Consider the following 20,489-nt stretch of genomic DNA (forward strand, 5'->3'; position numbering starts at 1 on the left):
TTGCAAATGAAGCAACTGACAAAGGATTAATCTCCAAAATTTATAAACAGCTCATGCAGCTCAATAGCAAAAAAACAAACAACCCAATCCAAAAATGGGCAGAAGACTTAAATAGGCATTTCTCCAAAGAAGATATACAGACTGCCAACAAACACATGAAAGAATGCTCAACATCATTAATCATTAGAGAATGCAAATCAAAACTACAATGAGATATCATCTCACACAGGTCAGAATGGCCATCATCAAGAAATCTAGAAACAATAAATGCTGGAGAGGGTGTGGAGAAAAGGGAACACTCTTGCACTGCTGGTGGGAATGTGAATTGGTACAGCCACTATGGAGAACAGTATGGAGGTTCCTTAAAAAACTAAAAATAGAACTACCATATGACCCAGCAATCCCACTACTAGGCATATACCCTGAGAAAACCATAATTCAATAAGAGACATGTACCAAAATGTTCATTGCAGCTCTATTCACAATAGCCTGGAGATGGAAACAACCCAAGTGTCCATCATCGGATGAATGGATAAAGAAGATGTGGCACATATATACAATGGAATATTACTCAGCCATAAAAAGAAACGAAACTGAGCTATTTGTAATGAGGTGGATAGACCTAGAGTCTGTCATACAGAGTGAAGTAAGTGAAGAAAGAGAAAGACAAATATCGTATGCTAACACATATATACGGAATTTAAAAAAAAAATGTCATGAAGAACCTAGGGGTAAAACGGGAATAAAGACACAGACCTACTTGAGAATGGACTTGAGGATAGGGGGAGGGGGAAGGGTAAGCTGTGACAAAGCGAAAGAGAGGCATGGACATATATACACTACCAAACGTAAGGTAGATAGATAGTGGGAAGCAGCCGCAGAGCACAGGGAGATCAGCTCGGTGCTTTGTGACCGCCTGGAGGGGTGGGATGGGGAGGGTGGGAGGGAGGGAGATGCATGACGGAAGGGATGTGGGAACAGATGTATATGTATGACTGATTCACTTTGTTATAAAGCAGAAACTAATAAAAAAAAATTTAGTGCTCTAAAAAAAAAATAAATAAATAAATAAAATAAAATATGCAAAATCAATAAGACAGCTCAAAAAAAAAAAAGAAAAAAAGAGAAAGAAAGAAAAGACAAGACACAGGGAAGTGGGCGTGGGGTCAGCTCTGTTTCTAGCCTGTTGGGGGGGCAGTTTGTGCAGGAAGAGGTAAGCCTCCCCTTAAATAAAGCAACCATTGTTAGGTGATAAATTAGAATTGTGGAATATCCCAATGGATATGACCTGAGAGACGTTAAGTCAACTGCTTTACTTACAGGTGGGAAACTGAGGCCCAGAGAGGGACAGGGATGTGGCCGAGGTCACACAGCACTTTAGATCAGCATGGAGACTACAACCCAGGTCTCTGACTCTTAGTCTAGAGTTCTTCCCCCTGGCCCCTGGCCCCTGGCCCCTGGCCCAGAGCAGATGACCTCAGGTGGGGGGCACCACAGTGCTGGGCCAGGCACTGGGCATCGGCACTTCCGGTCAGGGTAGCACTGAGCCTCTGCCTTGTGCCAGGTCAGGGTAGAGCTGGACTCTAGCCCTATAAAAGCCAAGGGAGGGGCCTCAGCTGCAGAGAAGCAGAGAAGGTGCAGGAAGCAGGGCCTGGGCCACCTGGGGGTGGGGACCATCCGGCTGCACGGTGCCCCCTTCCAGGATGGGAGAGTCAGACCCTTACAATGAAAGTGTGATCCCAGAACCCCCAGCAAAGGTGTCACCGAGAGCATGTCAGAAATGTCACATCTCGGGTCCACCCCCAGCTCCTGGATCAGAATCTGCACTTAAACCCCAGGAGATTCAAAGACATCAGATTTTGAGAAACACCAGTCTAGTCCGCTCTGCCATGCAACAGTTGGGAAACCTGAGGCCTGAGAGGGAGGGACCGGGCCAGGGCCACAGGGTTACCAAGGCCATGGTCTCTGCATACCTCGGTCTCCCGCAGCCTGGCCTCCAGGGCTGCGCGGGGCCCCTGGGTGTTGTCATTGATCTGCAGCCGCTTCTGCACAGCCTTCATCCACTCCTGGGCGGCCCCCATGCTCCTGGCGAAGCCCTCCTGCGGCTGCTGAGTCATGGCACCTGCAGGGGCTGAAGACAGGACCACACAAGGTCAGGTGCACAGGTGAGGAGGGCGGAGGGAAGGCGAGCTCTGGAGAGGCCCCAGCCAGCTGATGGCGGCGAGGGTCGGGGAGCCCAACCCTGGGAATGGGGCTCACACTCCACCCCCAGCACCCTCCTGATGCTCCGACTGCGGTGTCAACAACCAAAGGCGCTCGTGTTTGTCAGAGAGCCAAAGGACTGGAAATGGGCTGAGAAGGAAAACAGGTCTGGCCTCTCCGGGGGCTGGGCAGGGAGAGCGGGCCCAGGGTGCCCGGTTGGCAAAGAGTCTCTTTGTCTCAGATTCCCTGCTCCCCTGTGACGCTAGCTTGGCACTCAGGGCCAAATCTCTCCTGTCTTTTTGGTTGGAAACCCCTCCAAAATTGGATCCTAAAACACACACAGGCTGAGATGTCTGTGACAGACACTGAATCTTGGTCTGAATGGATTAAAAAGCCTCAACCTAAGAAACACGGTTTGGGGGCATTGGCCAGGCTGACGCCAGCCCCTGAATCTCACCTGAAATTAATATCTCAGGTTGGGGATGGCCCACTGAGCCAGGTGTCCTGTGGCTACTTCTGCACAAAACCTGGGTCCCTGGCAGCTGTTGCTAAGTGTTTCCACTGAGCTACGCACCACCTACCTCTTGGCAGCCACTGACAATCAACTGACCTAGCATCTGAGCTGAGACCCACTGCCTTCGGGGATGCCCGCCCCCTGGCATAGGTCTCCCAGCTAAACCAACTCCTTTGCTATCCCGTCCCCTCCTCTCTTTCCCTTACCTTCTAGCTGCGGATACAAGGTCTCAGATTTTCTCATGTAACTTTCTTAAAATCCCATTAAGCCCAGGAGAAACTCTTCTGTATTTCGGTTCTAGTTGTCTGCTTATGGCAACTATAACCGACTTTGGATTAAAGTTATTTATATCTGCATCTTAGGTGAAAGGATTGTGTTTAGATTATCCTCCAATCTCCCACAATGCCTAGCACAGAGTAAACCCTCTGCCGATGCTGAAATAGCCCAGCGTTGGTATAAAGTGTCATGCACCCAAAACCAACCACAGCATTTGTTAAAAAGGCAAAACAAAACAAAACTAGGAAGAACCCAAATGCCCAACAATAGGAAATTAGTTAAGGAAAGTATCACACACTTGCACTTCAGAATATTATGCAGCCAGTAAAAAGTAGGCTTGAAATGAATTTGGGATGGAGAATACTTAGGCTCTAATGATGATATCAAAAAATGCAACAAAATTTATACTTAGTAGCCCCGGCTCTACAGCTAATAAAAACAAAACAAAACAACCACAAAAAAACCATGCTCCTAGAAAAAGGCTAGGAAATCTCGCCATTACGATGCCCATGTAGGGACTTCCCTGGCGGTCCAGTGGTTAGGACTCCGCGCTTCCATTGCAGGGGGCATGGGTTTGATCCCTGGTCACGGAACTAAGATCCCGCAAGCCACGTGAAGTGGTCCAAACAAACAAACAAAAACCAATGCCCACGTGATGAATCGGAGAGAGGGGTGTGGGCAAGTGGCTGAAGACGCATCCCACGTGACCTCGGGCCTCTCTTTTCCTGGCATGGTGTCTTTGGAGGCCACGTGGTTAAGGACCATTGTCTGGTTGGTGGAATCACAGTTGGAAGTTCTTCTGTTTCCCTATTTTTCCTCTTAGGCATTTTGTGAATTTTCCAGAAAGGGCAATCGTTACTTTAAAATAAAAAAACCCAAATAATTTCTTAACATTGGTGGAATTGTTTGTTGGCCCTTTTTTCTCAATCATCAGTTGGTTGTGCAACAGGCGTTGACTGGGAATCTGGGCATCCCGCCCTTCACCTCCACCCCTGCACTGGCAGCTCTGCCATCAGATTGCACGACGGACGCTGGGAGAGGGGAAGGACGTCACCAGCGAGGGGAAGGGAGTGGGTGACCCAGGGTGGGCTTCCCTCTGGGACCTCAGGTCCTCAGAGCTCAGTCTCCCAATTTTCTTCTGGAGCTGTTCTGATGTTTTTCTAACAACTTAATACGTTCCCTGCAGCCACTCCCTGCCTTTGAATGTTTCGTTTGAAAAGCACATTAGAATGCGCAGGCATTTAAATTGGTTCATTGTGGCTTTAATCTCTCGTCTAGTGTGTGACTTGATTGGCTTCCAAAAGCTCAGCTTTTATTTTTTACAAAGCGTTGAATGGGAGGAGCCGAAACTAGCTGCCAGAGTTTCAGATGACAGGCTGCGGAGGGGGCGTGGATGCTCTAAACACCCTAAGGCAGCGAGGTTTGGAGAACCCTTCCTGCAGTTGGAAATGCCCAGGGCCTGGGAGGTGTGACGGTTTGGAGACCCCAAGGTACTCAAATGGAACACTAGGGGTCCGGCAGGGTGGGGCGGGACTCCGGTGGACCTCAGACCCACGGATCAGCGTCAGATGGGGGCTTCTAACCTCGGATGGGGGACCACTAACTGTCAGCTTGGTGAAGCTGCAGGCAGAGTTCAGGAGACCAGGGCCTCTTGGCCTGTTCTACCAAACCACTTCATTCCAGGTCAGTGAAACACAGAGGAATTAAACACGCACTCCTAGCTAGGCCAGATGCTACAACCACAGCAGCAAATAAGTGGGCACCACCTCTGCCTCAAGAAGCTTCCACAGCCGCAGAGCACAGGGAGATCAGCTCAGTGCTTTGTGACCGCCTGGAGGGGTGGGATGGGGAGGGTGGGAGGGAGGGAGACGCAAGAGGGAAGGGATGTGGGAACAGATGTATATGTATGACTGATTCACTTTGTTATAAAGCAGAAACTAATAAAAAAATAAAATTAAAATAAATAAATAAATAAATAAATAAAAGAAGCTTCCAGAAGAGAGGCTGCACATTGAACGCCTGTGTGGGCTGCAGGTGGATGAACTGCAAACCAGGGTGGGGGATTTGAGGGGAGGGGGATGGACTTTTACTGTGGACCCCTTCTTGGAATAAAGTCTTTAAATGCCGAGAGTAAACAGCAAGAATTACAAAGGAAACCAATCATATTAAAACATAGTTATCAAAATATCAAAAATCGAATTCATCACACACACACACCCCCCACATACCCCACACACTACCTTACTAACACATTAAATCACAAGATCTAATGACAATGGGTCTAATAACTACTGGAATTTTGAAATACTGATGGGCATAAAATACATGTCAAGAAATCTACAATGACTGCAGTACAACATAAAAATATATGTGACAAAGTTACAGCCACTGCTAATAACAGAGTAGGCTTTGATTTTGTTTTGCCTCCTGCATAACTGAAGAAATTGCCATCAGTGAGAGGTCAGTAGCAATTCTATCCATAGCCCCCGTCAGTCCATGGACCTGGGTTAGAATCCACAACTGATGAAAAGGAAAGCCTGCTTCCTTACACAAGTTTAAAAGTTCAAAGTTAAAAAGCACATGAGCAGCTCAAGCAAAGCCCACTCACAATTGGTTTACGGACCAGGAAGACATCCCTCCTTAGCATCCCTCACCAGGAACATCATGGATTTCCCTCCGTTTCCTCAATCGACTCCAACAAGCTTCCGGCCCTCTTCCCATCCCTTCTCCGGGAGGGAACCAGAGCGGGTTGCCTAAAACACAAATCCAGCTGACCACTGCCCTGTTTAAAAGATACGTTGCAGCAGTCTTCCGACCGACCCCCAAGCCCCGAGCGTGACCCTGTTTCCAGCCTTGCGTCTTCCCATGCCTGCTCACAGCCAACCCCAGGGCAGATGTGCAGTTCTTAGCTCCTCTCTGACACAGCCAAGACAAAGACCTCTGTTCCCTCTTCTAGAAGCGAGCCCCCTCCCCCAAGCATTGCTGTGCGGCGTGGAACCCCAGAGCATCGTGACCACCAACTATATTTTCTGGGCAGGGCACCTCCTCTCCTGCTGCCTTTCCACCTCTGCACCCCAGTGCTGGAGAGTCAAGTTACCAGCCCTTCATTAATGTCGAATGAAGGAACAAATAAGCCAAGGAAATGACCCATAGTACTGGGCTGAGCAGGGCGGGAAGCCTTCCAAAATGTGACAGGGAAAGTAGGAGAAAGAGCCCTGGGCTTGGAATCTGCACATTTGCCCTGAGCACACCTTTGCCTCTCTGGGCCTCAGTTTCCCCATCTGCACACTGTGAGTGTTGAACAGAGGGTCTCTGAGGGTCTTTGAGGTTGTGGGTTGGAAGGGTCCATATTACTGAGATCTCTGTGAGCCACGCCAGCTGGGGCCTGTGCACCAGCCTCCGCCCTCAGACTGTCAGCCTGGTCTGGGCCCTGGTCCCCTTCTCTCCCCATGGACGCCCCTCCTCAGCCAGTTCAGAGCACCCCTTCCAGCATCGTGGCCCCTCTAAGGCAGGCCGAGGTGAGTAGCCTCGCAGGGCCGCATGGAAACTCCAAAGGAGGTGGTCCTGGGGACCTTTTATACAGTGGTGGGCACACTTTTTTTTTTGTAAAGGGTCAGGTAGTAACTATCTTTATACTCTGCAAGCCATATACCATCTCTGTTGCATATTCTTCTTTGATTTCACAGCCCTTAAAAAATGTAAAACCCATTTCACATTCACTGCACCAAAACAGACTACTAGCCAAATGTGGCCTATGGGCCACAGTTTGCCCACTTCAGTTGTAGATGCTCCAAGGCTGTAACCAGCAGCTGCAGGGGGCCACAGCGGCCAGCAGGCAAAGTGAGCTGGCTAAGTGACCCACAGGCATGTGTCCTGGGAGTGGACAGATGTTGAGGACAGAAGGACTTGTAATTGGTCCTGGTGGTCTTGGGCCCGCTATTCACGAGCTGTGTGACATCTGGCCAGTCACTTAACTTCTCTGAGTCCCCATCTCCTCACCTGGAAATGAGGTTTAGTCCGTTTGGGCTGCTATAATAAAATATCACAGATTGGGTGGCTTATAAACAGCAGAAATTTACTTTTCACAGTGCTGGAGGCTGGAAGTCCGAGATCAGGGTGCCAGCAAGGTCAGGGAAGACCTGGTTGCAGACTTCTCGTTGTATCTTCACAAGGAAGAAGGAGTTAGGGAGCTCTGTGGGGTCTCTTTTATAAGGGCACTAATCCCATTCATGAGCGCTCCACCCTTGTATTAGAACAGGATTAGAATCACCTCCCAGATGCCCTAACTCCTGACACCATCACATTGGGGGTCAGGATTCTAACACGTGAATTCTGAGGGGATATAAATATGCAGACCATGGCATGGGGACAACACCTAGATTTGGTTAATGAAAAAACCTCCTACCCAGCACCTGGAACACATTCCATACTTGGAAGCAGTTCTTTTTTTACCCCAAATTCCTCTGGGGTCAGGCGGAGGGCTTTCCTTCTATAGAAACCTGCATCCAGATGGAGGCTCTCACACCATCCCAAAGGTGGGTGTGGGGTAGGAATGGGGGTTACTAGCCATAGACTAATGCATCTGTGCATCTTAACAGCTGCTGGGTGCTCAGGATTCAGAGACGAACCAGGTAAGGCTCTGGCCCATGGGGCTCTGTGTCCAGTGAGGGGGCCAAAGTGAGCTTTGAGAGAGGGGAGCACAAGCTGAGTGGGAGGCGCTGAAAGGATACTGGGGAGGCTCTCGACACACTGGGGGATGGGGAGGCTGGAGCTTGAGGATGGGGGGAGGCAATGAAGGAAGCAAGGGTCAGATCAGAGCCCCAGAGTCATGTCCAGGAGGCTGGGCTGGTCCCTGGGGGCAATCGGGAGCCAACATGGGTTCAGGTGGGAGTGACAACACTGATCCTGAGGTTCAGGCGAGTCACGCTGGCTGGGGTGGGTGCAGAAGGGAAGCCCTTGCCAAGGGGGTGGGTGGAAGCAGGGTGGGGGGAGGGGGTCAGTGCAGACACGGGCAGCTGCACGAGGCCAAGGACCAGGCGGGAAGGCTGCAGGTGCAAGCATGGCAGGCACGCCTCTCTGGGAGGGAGGGGGGAATTCTCATCGTCCATGAGTTTGTCCTTCTTGGATTGGTTGACTGGACACAGGATTTTTTAAAAAATGGAACTATGCATTTTCCAAACATTTTGGCAAAAAAAAAAAAAAAAAAAAAACGTGCTCAGGCATTTTTTGAAAAGCTGTTTCCATTTCCAAGTCCCTTCTTGGGTAGCAGCCCTGGGGTGCTGCTGCAGGCAGCAAGGGAGTGGGGCTCCAGGTGCACCTCTGGGCTGTCCCTGAGGAACCAGAGACAGGATGCAGGCCCTTTCTGGTTCAGGCCGGCGCTGGTCTGCTGGAGGAGATGGTTAGAAAGGAAGCAGCCTTGGTTTTCAGCGTCCTGTGTGGTTATCACAAAGGACAGCCAGAAGAGAAATGATCTTTTTTCCTTGATGACAGACAAGCCAGGGCGGGGCAGATGACAGAGCAGAGAAGCAGACACAAGAAAGAGCATGTGTTCAGCTGGATCGCGGGTGAAAAGGCACCAGCCTGGGAGACGGACGCGTCCACAGGAGGTGACCGGGGACACAGCTCTCCCAGAAATGGACTGTGAGGCTGTACTTCAGGGGAGGCCAAGAAGGTTCCAGAATCTGAGCTCCAGGCCTGAGCCATCGAGTCAAAAGGGGAGAGCTCAGTTGGAGTCACAAGGAAGCCTCAGGGTGAATGAACAGGCAGAAGTGCCATAAAGCAGTGTGCGGTTGGATGCATGGGGGCGGAAAACGTGATGTAGACTTGAAAAAAAAAAAAAAAAAGCCAACCAGGGAAGAGAAAAGGGTGCTGACATTTCCACCATGATGAAAGGCCTACGTCCGTGCTAAGCACTTGTCTACAAGTCATCCATTTGGTCCTTGAGGGTAGGTCACACAGGACGGGGCAGAGGTAAGGCAGCAGGGCATCCTCTCAGGCGGAGAGCTTCGGCTGATGAGCAGAGGGACCTCAGAAGAACTCCCCCCACCACCACCGACCAGCACCTTCCTCTCAGAATACTGGGGGACTCATCGGGCACCTGCTCAGAACCAGTGCTCAGTGGGCAGGGCTGCCGTCACCTTCCGCAATCGCAGACAAGAACACTGAGGCTGGAGTGTCCAGGGCACAGGGCCATCAGGGCAGCACTGAGATTTGAACTTTGTTCTGTCAGATTCCAAAGCCCAGAGACCGTGACTCCGGTTGGACAGGGTTCAACCAGGCAAAGTGAATCCACTCTGAGTCCAGCTGTGAACCAGAGGGACCCGGCTCCACGGGGGTGAAGGGGCTGAGAAGCTGCCAGGAGACAAAAGGGAACCCAGAGGTCGGCTACTTCCACACCTCGGCTGGAGGGGGCAAAGGAGGAGGTGGTGTTACCAGGCCCCGGGCTGGGAGCCTCTAAGCGGCAGGAACTGGAGCCCCAAGGGAAGCATCACCCCAGCCAGGGTGGAAAGGCTGCTGTGGGCGAAATCCCTGGGCCAGCACAGGGGAACCTGAGTGATGCAGCCCGCAGGGGTCAACCCTCCTGTGACCCAGAGGACGGGAAGGAAGGTCTCCCAGCCCAGGACTGCAAAGGCTGCCCATCTGTAGATGGAGAAGGACACCAGCTCCCTTTGCCCTGATTCCGGGCTGCCTGAGCAATGGGCCAAGCTGCAACTTGGTCTGGGGGGCGGGGTGGGGGGGACCAGTCTTGCAGGACAAAGGACAAGTTACTGGCACTGACACTGACCATTTGCCGGGTTAACCTTAAGGGGGAGTGCACGGGAAACAAATCAGGGCTCAGAACCCTGTGTCCTGGGGGCAGTGGGATTAGAGCCCTCCGTCCTCTCCCTTCCCCTTCCTGGGCCTGGGAAGCTGAGGCTGTAGGATGGAGGCCCCTACTTGGCTCTGTGGTGTCAGTGGTGAGGGGCAGACACCCCATAAGGACCAGGTTGGGACAGCTCCCTGCTCCAGCCCCTCCAACACCATAAAGGCAATGTGAAACATTCTCTGGGAATGCGCAAACACTCTAATACCACGTGCCATTCAATGATCTAGACACTCCAAGAATCCTGCTTAAGACCTAACCAAACCCCATCAGGGAATGCCCCTAAAACACGACACCAAACCCCTCCCAAGCAAAGAGAGGGGCAAAGTCAGGTTCAAAGAGTGACTATTATGTGGCTGACATTATTACTACCTTTATTTTTTTTGCGCTACGCAGGCCTCTCACTGTTGTGGCCTCTCCCGTTGCGGAGCACAGGCTCCGGACGCACAGGCCCAGCGGCCGTGGGTCACGGGCCCAGCTGCTCCGCGGCATGTGGGATCCTCCCGGACCGGGGCACGAACCCGCGTCCCCTGCATCGGCAGGCGGACTCTCAACCACTGCACCACCAGGGAAGCCCATTAGTACCATTTTATAATGACGGAAACTGAGACTCAGTAAAGCAAATAGCCTGCCAGAAAGTGGTGGATCCAGGATTAACAATAATAATTCTAACAGCCCACGTGCATCTTGCATTCTGTACGGGCCTGACTCCGTGATAAAGGGCTTACAGCTATTAACTCATTTATCCTACGAAGACTAATGAGTCACTTATCCCTATTTTATGGCTGAGAAAACTGAGGATCAATGATGCTAAGAACACTGCTCAAAAGCCAGACGGATGTTAAATAACGGGGGCAGGACTGGAACACATGATGGCCTGAGGCCAGAGCCTTTGCTCTTAGACACCACGGTGCTCCCCGGCTTCCACGCCCCCGCCCGTACCCGCCCCCCCGCCCCACCCAGAACCCACTGAGAGCCGAGAGCCATTCACACCTCCTGTGGGTCGTCTCCTATGAGCATCTAAGCTCCAGGAAGGTGACCGCAGGGTGTAAACCTGGGACTCCACTCAAGAACCTAGAATTGGATTTAATAAACTGAGGCCCCGGCTGCCGGGCCGCCTCAGTCCTACGGTGTGCAGCCACCCTGGCCCTCTGCCAACCTAGCTGCCCCCTGGCATTTTGCTCTAGAACTCAGAACCTTCAGGATTCAGACCCAAGTAAACCCCAGCTCCCACGGCAGGCCCTGTAGGCAAGTGTGCTTGCCGCCCCAACCTGGCCAGGGGCCCACACCACAGACGGACACAGCGCCCCGGCACGGGGCACACTCCCTTTGCCGCGACACGCTCGCCTTTCCGGTGACTCACTCCTGCTCTGCCACACACAGTTTCCACGCTTACTCATCCCCACTGCTCTCCCACACACAGATGGGCTTTCAGGACCCAAGCGGGCAGCTGGTTTTAATCCCAAAGCCTATTCCAAGAGGATTCTGGGAACTCTTTTTTGTTTACTTATTGCAGATAATGTTATGGAGAAGCCACAGCTCAGAGCATCGTTCGGAGCGCCAGGAGGGTCCTGGGCCATGCTCTCTTATCTGGCATTCACAGAAGGTGATTCTGAGAGCAAAGTGTGTAAGAAGCAGGGACCGGCACTCTCCGCAGCATCTTAATGGGTCATTGGACCAGGAACTCTCACACCATCTTATTTAATCTTACAACAGCCCTCCCAGGTTGCTGAATCTGGAGTTGGGAACAATTACTGGGCTTTATCCTGTCAGAGATAACCACAGGCTCAGAAGGATGAAGGGACTGAACCAAAGCCACACAAACCACAGGGCACCACAACCCACCCTCTGTCCATGGGCTTGTCAATGTTCATACAAGAAACCCCACTTAGGAACAGGGTTCTGGGGTCCACTTTACAATTCTAGCCACAAAGGGGACAGGCCAGGAGTCCCCACAAAGGGGACTGCTTTCAAGACAAGTGCTCTGAGAGGGGTTCTCAAATCAGCTTTGCCATCTTTGGTAGTGAAAGCCCACTGCGCTCTGGCCCACCTCCTTTCCCAGAGAGCTGACTATAAAACAACATTTCCAATCACTCTGAAATTAACTAAACCCAAGCTCTCCGTCAAAAGGCACAGTGTGGAGGACACTGGGATTTCCACCCGGGAAACGCTGGCCTTGCAAAGCACAGTCAAATGTGGATGTCTGGGAGGGGGAGAGAATGCAAAGTGCAACTATAAGAGAATCGGGTACAGAAGGCCCGACCTCCCAGAGAGGAGAGGGGCATCCCTTGGGCAAGGCAGGTGGCTCCAAGGTGCGGGGCCTCGGCTCCCTGGGCCAGGTGTGATTGGCTCAGGCTGCTGCGAGGGCAGCCAATTAGAGGGTGCAAAGCGGAGGGCTCCCTGAGGGGGTTCTGAGAAGCATCCTACCAGTAGCCCTGGTCATGTAGTCCCAGCCGGCTGCTGGCCATGTGGCTAGGGGCGATCAGAGGCCAGGGAGGCAGGGACTGGCCATCAGTTGCGGGTCAGAGAGCAGCAGTGGGCAAGGCATCAGACTAGTCCAGGCCTGGGTGGGACACCGAGTGCTGCGGACCGCAGGCGTGAGTCTGGGCAGACCAATCAACGCTGCCCAGCCTACCTCTGATTCGGAAACGGGAGCTTTAGGTTGGTTTTGGTTTTTCACACTGTGGGTCGTGGCCCAACCCCATGCCTTGGCAGTGAAAGCACCAGCCGCACTCCCAAGTACCCTGTAGATGAAATCTCTAAGGTCTTGTCCCACCAGAGAGGGTTCCATTTGCCATGTGGCAAGGCCCATCCCAGGTCCTGCTCCAGCCTCCAAAGCCCCTCCCTGAAGATCTGGCCAAGGGGGTGGAGCTTCCAGGATGGATGTTGGCCCCTTGTCCCTGCGCCTTCCCTCCCCTCCCTTCCCCAGTGGCCCAAGGCAGCGTCTTCCGTGACGGCATGGCAGTGACAGATGTCCTCATACCTCCTCCCCAGGCCTCTCTCTTATTGACCCTGGGAATCAGGGGCCCATGCCAGGCCCCCAGAGCCTCATACCTTCTGCTCAGGTAGGAATCTTCCCTGCAGAGGGGTGATTCCAACAGTCACCCCTGAACCCACCAGACCTGCCTTACCTTCCTGAGCATCTCCCATGGAACCAGTGCCCCCTCCCTGGACTGTTTGCACCACAGCCCAAGGGAGCGGGTCCAACCACAATGACCACACACACCTCCTGTGGCCCTCAAACCTGAATTACACATGAACAGATGTAAATGTCCTTTGACAGATGAATGGATAAAGAAGATGTGGTACATATATCTATATGTATACCTGTATATGCAATGGAATATTACTCAGCCATGAAAAAGAATGAAATAATGGCATTTGCAGCAACATGGATGGACCTAGAGATTATCATACTAAGTGATGTCAGACAGAAAAAGACAAATATATGATATCACTTACATGTGGGATCAAATATAACACAAATGAACCTATCTACGAAACAAAAACAGACTCACAGACATAGCGAACAGACTTGTGTTTGCCAAGGAAGGGAGGCTGGCCGAGGGAGTTTGGGGTTAGCAGATGCAAACTATTATATATAGAATGGATAAACAACAAGGCCCTACTGTATAGCACAGGGAACTATATTCTATACCCTGAGATAAACCATGATGGAAAAGAATATTAAAAAATGTACGTATAGGGCTTCCCTGGTGGCACAGTGGTTGAGAGTCCGCCTGCCAATGCAGGGGACACGGGTTCGTGCCCCGGTCCAGGAAGATCCCACATGCCACGAAGCGGCTGGGCCCGTGAGCCATGGCCGCTGGGCCTGCGCATCTGGAGCCTGTGCTCCACAATGGGAGCGGCCACAACAGTGAGAGGCCCGCGTACCATTAAAAAAAAAAAAAAATGTACGTATATAACTGAATCACTTTGCTGTACAGCAGAAACTAACCCAACATTGTAAATCCACTATATTTCAATTAAAGAAAATATAGCTGTGAAAAGAAAAAAAGGAAAAGAAAAGAAAATTATGGCTGCACAATAATATACTTTCAGAACCACTCTTATCAAGAAGGACTTCAGAAATGAGCGCTTTCTACTAGATGAAAACGTCTTTGTATTCAAAAGCATTGCATCAAGATACAGGGTTTTAATTTTTTTGTTTGTCTTTATTAGATAAAAATTTCAAAACTTCTCATAGAACTCATGGTCTTGGGGCTCCCCTGGAGGTCCAGTGGTTAAGACTCCACACTTCCATTGCAAGGGGCACGGATTCGATCCCTCATCCAGGAACTAGGATCCCACATGCCGCTCGGTGCAGCCAAAAAAAAAAAAAACTCACGGTCTCCGGAGAAATCCTCCTCATATCCCAATTTGAGAAACCCTGGCCTGGAGGATGAAGGGGACTCCTCAGGGACCCTCAAGGATGAGGCTCCCACCTAACCTACAGCCCTGACTCACCAGGGTGCCTGCCCCTGGTCCCTGCACGCCAGCTGAACCACATTGCTGAAGTTTCTAGAAGCTTAGAGTCTGAATGCTGCTTCCCTAGCTTAGTTCTGCCTGGTGAGCCTCCCCTACCCCAGTTCACACCTCCTTCTAGCAGACTCTTCCCTGTTCTTTCAAGATTCAGTTCACTCAGAGGGGAAACCTTTCCAGCCTCCTTCCCCCCATAGTAACAGCTCCTCCCTCCCTCGGGTGCCCACGGGACCCAGTGCATGTTACCACTTACTATCTGTTTACTGAACACTCTGAATTTTCCCATGTTCTCCATCCAACAACCCCAGGAGGAAGGTATCCCACAGTGAGAAAACTGGAGTTTAGGGAGGCAAGGTGAGAAGCCACGAATCCAAGACGGAACCCAGAAGTTTGACCTCACGGTTCATGCTTTGCTGTTCGTATCTGTTGACACAAACAAGTTCTCTGAAGGAGGGCAGGGTCAGATTCATCTTACTGATTAACTGGGTCAGATTCATCGTACTGATTAACTGGAGATGGGGTGGCCTTTGTTTTTAACAGGTTTATTTGGGGGTAAAATTGATAAACAATAAACACATTTCAACTGTAGAGTTCGACAAGTTTTAACATATATACCTACAAAACCATCACCCCAATCAAGATAATGAACACATCCGTTACCCCAAAAGTTTCCTGATTCCATTTCTAATCCTTCCCTCCTGCCCACACCCTGACCCAGTCAACCACTGATGTGTTTACTGTCTCTAGAGGTTAGTTTGCATTTTCTGGAGATTTTTAAATAAATGGAATTATATATATATATATATATATATATATATATATATATATATATATATATATGGGGGGCGGGTGGTGTGGTCCTGGCTTCTTTCACTCAGCATAATTAGTTTGAGATTCACCCACGTTGTTGCCTGCATCAATGGTCCATTCCTTTCCATTGCTGCGTAATATCCCATAGCATGTGGAGACCCGCTGATGGACAGTTTTTGGCTATTACAAATAAAGCTGCTCTAAACACTTGTGTATGAACATACACTTTCATTTCTCTTGCAAAAATACCTAGGAGTGGGACTTCCCTGCTGGCGCAATGGTTAAGAATCTGCCTGCCAATTCAGGGAACACTGGTTCGATCCCTGGTCCAGGAAGATCCCACATGCCGCGGAGCAAGTAAGCCCGTGAGCCACAACTACTGAGCCTGCGCTCTAGAGGCCGTGCTCCGCAATAAGAGAAGCCACCTCAATGAGAAGCCCGCGCACCGCAACGAAGAGTAGCCCCTGCTCGCTGCAACTAGAGAAAGCCCGCGCGCAGCCACGAAGACCCAACGCAGCCAAAAAAACAGAAAATAAAAAAAATTAAAATACCTAGGAGTGGAGTGGCTGGATCAGATGGTAGGTGTATGTTTACATTTTTAAGAAACTGCCACACTATTTTCCAAAGCAGCCACATCACTTTTCCTTCCCACCAGCAGTGGATGAGAGTTCCCGTTCCCACACGGCCCTCTATGGTCAGTCTTTTTAATCTTAGCCCTTTTAACCAGTGGGTAATGAAATCTCATTGTGGTTTTAATTTGCAGTCCCTAATGGCGAACCATCTGATTGCCTGTTGCGTTTGTACTTTAGGACAAGTTACTAAGCTCCAGACTGCCCTCAGCACTTCCCAGGCACCTCCTCCTTTAAGGCTACCGTGCTCAGTGAGGGCCCGGTAGGCTGGAGGCTAAGGGAGCAAGGAGGTGAGTGATGGGGAGACACTCAGCCAACAGGAAGCTGCTCCAATTTCGAGGGCGCTGCCAGCTGACTCCTTGAACCAACAGCCAAGAGTGTGTAAAAACAGATAAACAGATGGAGTCCCTCACGTGTGCGTGGGGCTCTCGGAGCTCCCAAAGAGAGGTGCCATGGGGCCCTTATCCATGCTCCTGTGGGACCCTGGTTCAGTAGGGACCTGGATGTCTGCTCAACAACTCGTGTGGCTCCCATGGGGTCTCCCAGCATCCAGGATGGAAATCAACAACTTCCGAAGCAGTAGTCCAGCACCACTGAACTCAGCCTGCTGTTCTCATTTGAATGTGAACTGCCCATCTTGATCACTGCTATCAAGGTACCTGAGACAGATACTGACACATAGTAGGTGCTCACAAATGTTCATGGGCAGATAGATAAATCTGGAAAATATAAAGAATAATATTTACCCCCATTGGCATTGAGTAGGTACTTGATAATCGTTAGTTCTGGTCTTTTTTAAAAATTTAATTAATTGATTAATTTATTTATTTTTGGCCATGCCCCGTGGCTTGCGGGATCTTAGTTCCCCGACCAGAGATTGAACCCAGGTCCCGGCAATGAAGGTGCCGAGTCCTAACCACTGGACCACCAGGGAACTCCCTGGTCTTTTTTATTAAAAGGAATACGTGTGGAGCCAGAAGGAGCATCTTACCAGTCTTATTTGGTCCTCAATATACATAAGCTGCAGGTTCAGGGAAACTTGGGAAAAGCAGGGATGGGGGAAGGGTGGACATCAGCACAGACTCTGTTAACCCCCAAATCAGAGTCTTCCTTCAGGCCATGGGTTGGGGGCAGAGCAGGCCCCAAACTGGAATTAGGGAGCATGGGGTCCAGGGCAGGGTCTGCCACTAACCAGCTCCAAACCAGTCTCTTTGGTCAAATGAGAGCCAGAATTTCTGCCTGACTTCCTCCTCTCTGAGATGGGGGAGCTTTAAATGGGAAGACTGTTTTGAAGGGAAGGGGCACAACCGATTCACCTCCGGGCTTTTTTTTTTTTAACAGAACAGCTATTAGGAAGGGACATATACACTGCCGAGAAGCTCTGCTTTATTCAAAGGCACAGAACTGTAATGATCCTCAGGCAACCTATAGGCTAATTGTACCATGTTACTGCATCACACCGTGTAATAGCCATGGGCTATAACAACCAACTGTGTAGCGGGCCTAACATACTGGGGTCAGTGCTACACTGTTCAAGCTACAATTCCAACCTGTAATAACCAGAGACCTTAATAAGAGCTGGTTCCTTGTGCCAGGCCATGTTCCTAGAGGGTAGGTGCTACTATAAAACCCCATATTAGAAGATAAGGAAGCAAAGCACAGAGATGTTAAATAACTTTCCCCAAAGCGTGCAAAGCAGGGATTGAAACTCGGGCAGCTTGGCTCCAGAGCCTTTTCCTTAACCACAGCGCCTTGCCTGGAGACAAGAGGTCAGTAGTCGCCTGGTCAGTGCATTAGGGCTGGTTAAATGCGAGTTAAGAAGGAGCTGCTGCTGGACGGCACGTGGAAGAGCTGTGAAATATACTACACTGCTCACCCGACCGTTCTTCAGATACTGCCCAGAGCAAGCGTTCACATTTGGGCCAGGCCTGGGGCCCTACCAGCACAGCCGAGTTTTGCCATCTGCCCCCCTCCCCCTGCACCTGCAGCCCTTGGGACACAGTGCCAACCAGAACACGCCACTCAGCTCCACGACTGTTGTTGACGTGTCTGTCTTCCCATTAGACTGTTGCTCTCCAGGGCAGAGGCTGTGTCTCATCTGCTCTGTACACCCAGGCCTGGAGCACAGCCAGCATGGAGGAGGATGGCGGTGTTGCTTACTAAGTGAACACAACACTAGCATTCTTGGAAAAGCAGGGCTGGCTCCCATGGGGCCAGGCCGGGGTAGGGAGCTCCTGAAACTGCCCACAGGTTTCAGACGGGCTCCAGATCTCAGGCTGCAGGGCTAGGCCTCATGGGACACCCCCAGGAGCCAGTGAAAAGTACGGCGGAAACCCCCCTACATTTCCACATGTAAAAACTTGACCAGGACTTCCCCAGCGGTCCAGTGGTTAAGACTCCGTGCTTCCACTGCAGGGGGCTCGGGTTTGATCCCTGGTCGGGGAACTAAGATCCCACATGCCGTGCAACTCGGACAAAAACAAACAAACAAACAACAACAACAACAAAAACAATTGGACCACTTCTCGGGAATCCTCTAATCTAGCTGTGCCATTTTACAGATGGGGAGACTGAGGCTTAGAGAAGGCGAGAGACCCACCCAAGATCTTGCAGCAGCTCAGTGGCAGAGCTATGGCCAGGACTCATCTTGGTATAAAAACATCTCTGCCTCTGAAGGAAAGCATTACATTTCTTCAAAATAACCCACAGATAAGAAACAATCAACTCCCATATTTACAGACAATTAATTTTCAACAAGCGTGCCAAGACAATTTAATGGGAAAAGAAAAGTCTTTTTAACAAATGGCGCTGGGACAACTGGGTATCCACATGCAAAAGAATGAACTTGGACCACTACCTCACACTATATACAAAAATTAACTCAAAATAGATCAAAGGCCAAATTGTAAGAGCCAAAACTATAAAACTCATAGAAGAAAACATAGGTGCAAATGTTCCTGACCTTGGATTAGGCACTGATTTCTTAGATGTGACACCAAAAGCACAAGCAACAAAAGAAAAAAAAGAGATAAACTGGACTTTATCAAAATTAAAAACTTTTGTGTTTCAAAGGACACCATCGAGAAAGTGAAACAACAACCCACAGAATGGAAGAAAATTTTGCAAATCATTTACCCACTAAGGGACTTATATCTAGAAAGACAAAAACCCAATTATAAAATTGGCAAAAGATCTGAATAGACATTTCTTCAAAGACGACGTACATACGAATAGACAATAAGCACATGAAAAGATGCTCCACGTCATTAGCCATCAGGGAAATGCAAATTAAAACCAAAAGGAGATGCCACTTCACATCCATAAGGATGGCTATAATCAAAACAACAGACAGGGCTTCCCTGGTGGCGCAGTGGTTAAGAGCCTGCCTGCCGATGCAGGGGACACGGGTTCGTGCCCCGGTCCGGGAAGATCCCACATGCCGCGGAGCGGCTGGGCCCGTGAGCCATGGCCGCTGAGCCTGCGCATCCAGAGCCTGTGCTCCGCAACAGGAGAGGCCACAACAGTGAGAGGCCCGCGTACCACAAAAAAAAAAAAAAAAACAGACAATAACAAAGTATCGGTGAAGATGTGGAGAAAGTGGAACGCTCTTATGCTGCTGGTGAGAATATAAAAAGTATAGCCACTTTGAAAAGCAGCCTGGCAGTTCCTCAAATGATTAAACACAGAGTTACCACATGATCCAGCGATTCCACTCCTAGGTATATTCCAAGAGGAATGAAAACATATGTCCACACAAAAACTTATACACAAATGTTCATGAGAGCCGAAAAAGTGGAAACAACCCAAATGTCTGTCAACTTATGAACGGATAAATAAAATATGTTACATCCATACCATGGAATAGTACTCAGCAATAAAAAGGAATGAAGTAGTGATGCGGTTACAACATGTAAGAACCTTGAAAACATGATGCTAAATGAAAGAAGCCAATCACAAAGGGCCACATATTGTATAGTTCCACTTATACGAAATGTGTAGAACAGGCAGGTCTGTAGAGACAGAAGGGAAATGGGTGGTGCCCAGGGCTGGGGTGGGTGCATGGGTGGACTGGGGATTGTGCAGGTTTGGGGTGGGGTAGGAAAAATGCTCTAAAAATGACTGGGGTGATGTTTTTACAACTCTGTGAATATACTAAAAGGCATGGAATTGTACACTTTAAATGCACCCATTTAAATTGTATACTGTGAATTATATCTCAATGAAACTTTTTCTGTAAAAGAAACAATCAAAATCTCCAAACGAAGAGGGCCATTCAAACAGACCTAACTTAAGCACCCATTCCTGTGAGAAACAGACCCACCCCCGTGAGAAGTTACTCAATTCAATTTGACAGCATTTGCTGAGTTAACAATAAAAATATCTTTTATACTTGAGAGGCAGGTCTTTTTTTTTGAAGACAAAATAATTTAAATGTCCTTAAATATTAAGAACATAAAATATCCAAAAACTATGTCAATATTTCTGTTTTACATTACGGACAATTACAGAGAGAGAGATCAGAGACATAGATTTATGTTACATTGAGTGACAAAAAGAATTCAAGACACAAAAATGACAGGGGAGAGCCAGTGAGAGGCAGGTCTTAATACTCAGTCCCATTTTACAGACGAGAGCACTGAGATGGAGCAGTTTCGTGCTCTGCCCAAGGTCCCAGAGCTACTAGTTAGGAGGTAAGCAGTCAAATCCAAGACCA

At 49.8% G+C, this 20,489-nt stretch overlaps 1 protein-coding gene across 6 annotated transcripts in view; it reads right to left on the minus strand.

Moving 5' to 3' along the window:
- The window catches only part of SYNE3 (spectrin repeat containing nuclear envelope family member 3), a 99,134-nt gene that overhangs the window by 57,673 nt on the left and 20,972 nt on the right, over positions 1-20,489 (minus strand). For 2 of the 6 annotated variants that reach the window (XM_081227846.1, XM_081227847.1), the window contains exons 1-2: positions 16,189-16,387; positions 1,974-2,131 (exon numbers count right to left, since the gene is read on the minus strand). In XM_081227846.1, the coding sequence (XP_081083972.1) occupies positions 1,974-2,131; positions 16,189-16,324 (294 nt within the window). In that variant the 5' untranslated portion in view covers positions 16,325-16,387. Of the gene's footprint in view, positions 1-1,973; positions 2,132-16,188; positions 16,389-16,434; positions 16,495-20,489 lie in introns of those variants that run through there. The other 4 variants (XM_081227851.1, XM_081227849.1, XM_081227850.1 and 1 more) reach the window with 3 other exon arrangements.

Source organism: Mesoplodon bidens (genome assembly GCF_964165515.1).
Source record: "Mesoplodon bidens genome assembly, chromosome: 3".
Taxonomy (NCBI): Eukaryota; Metazoa; Chordata; class Mammalia; order Artiodactyla; family Ziphiidae; genus Mesoplodon; species Mesoplodon bidens.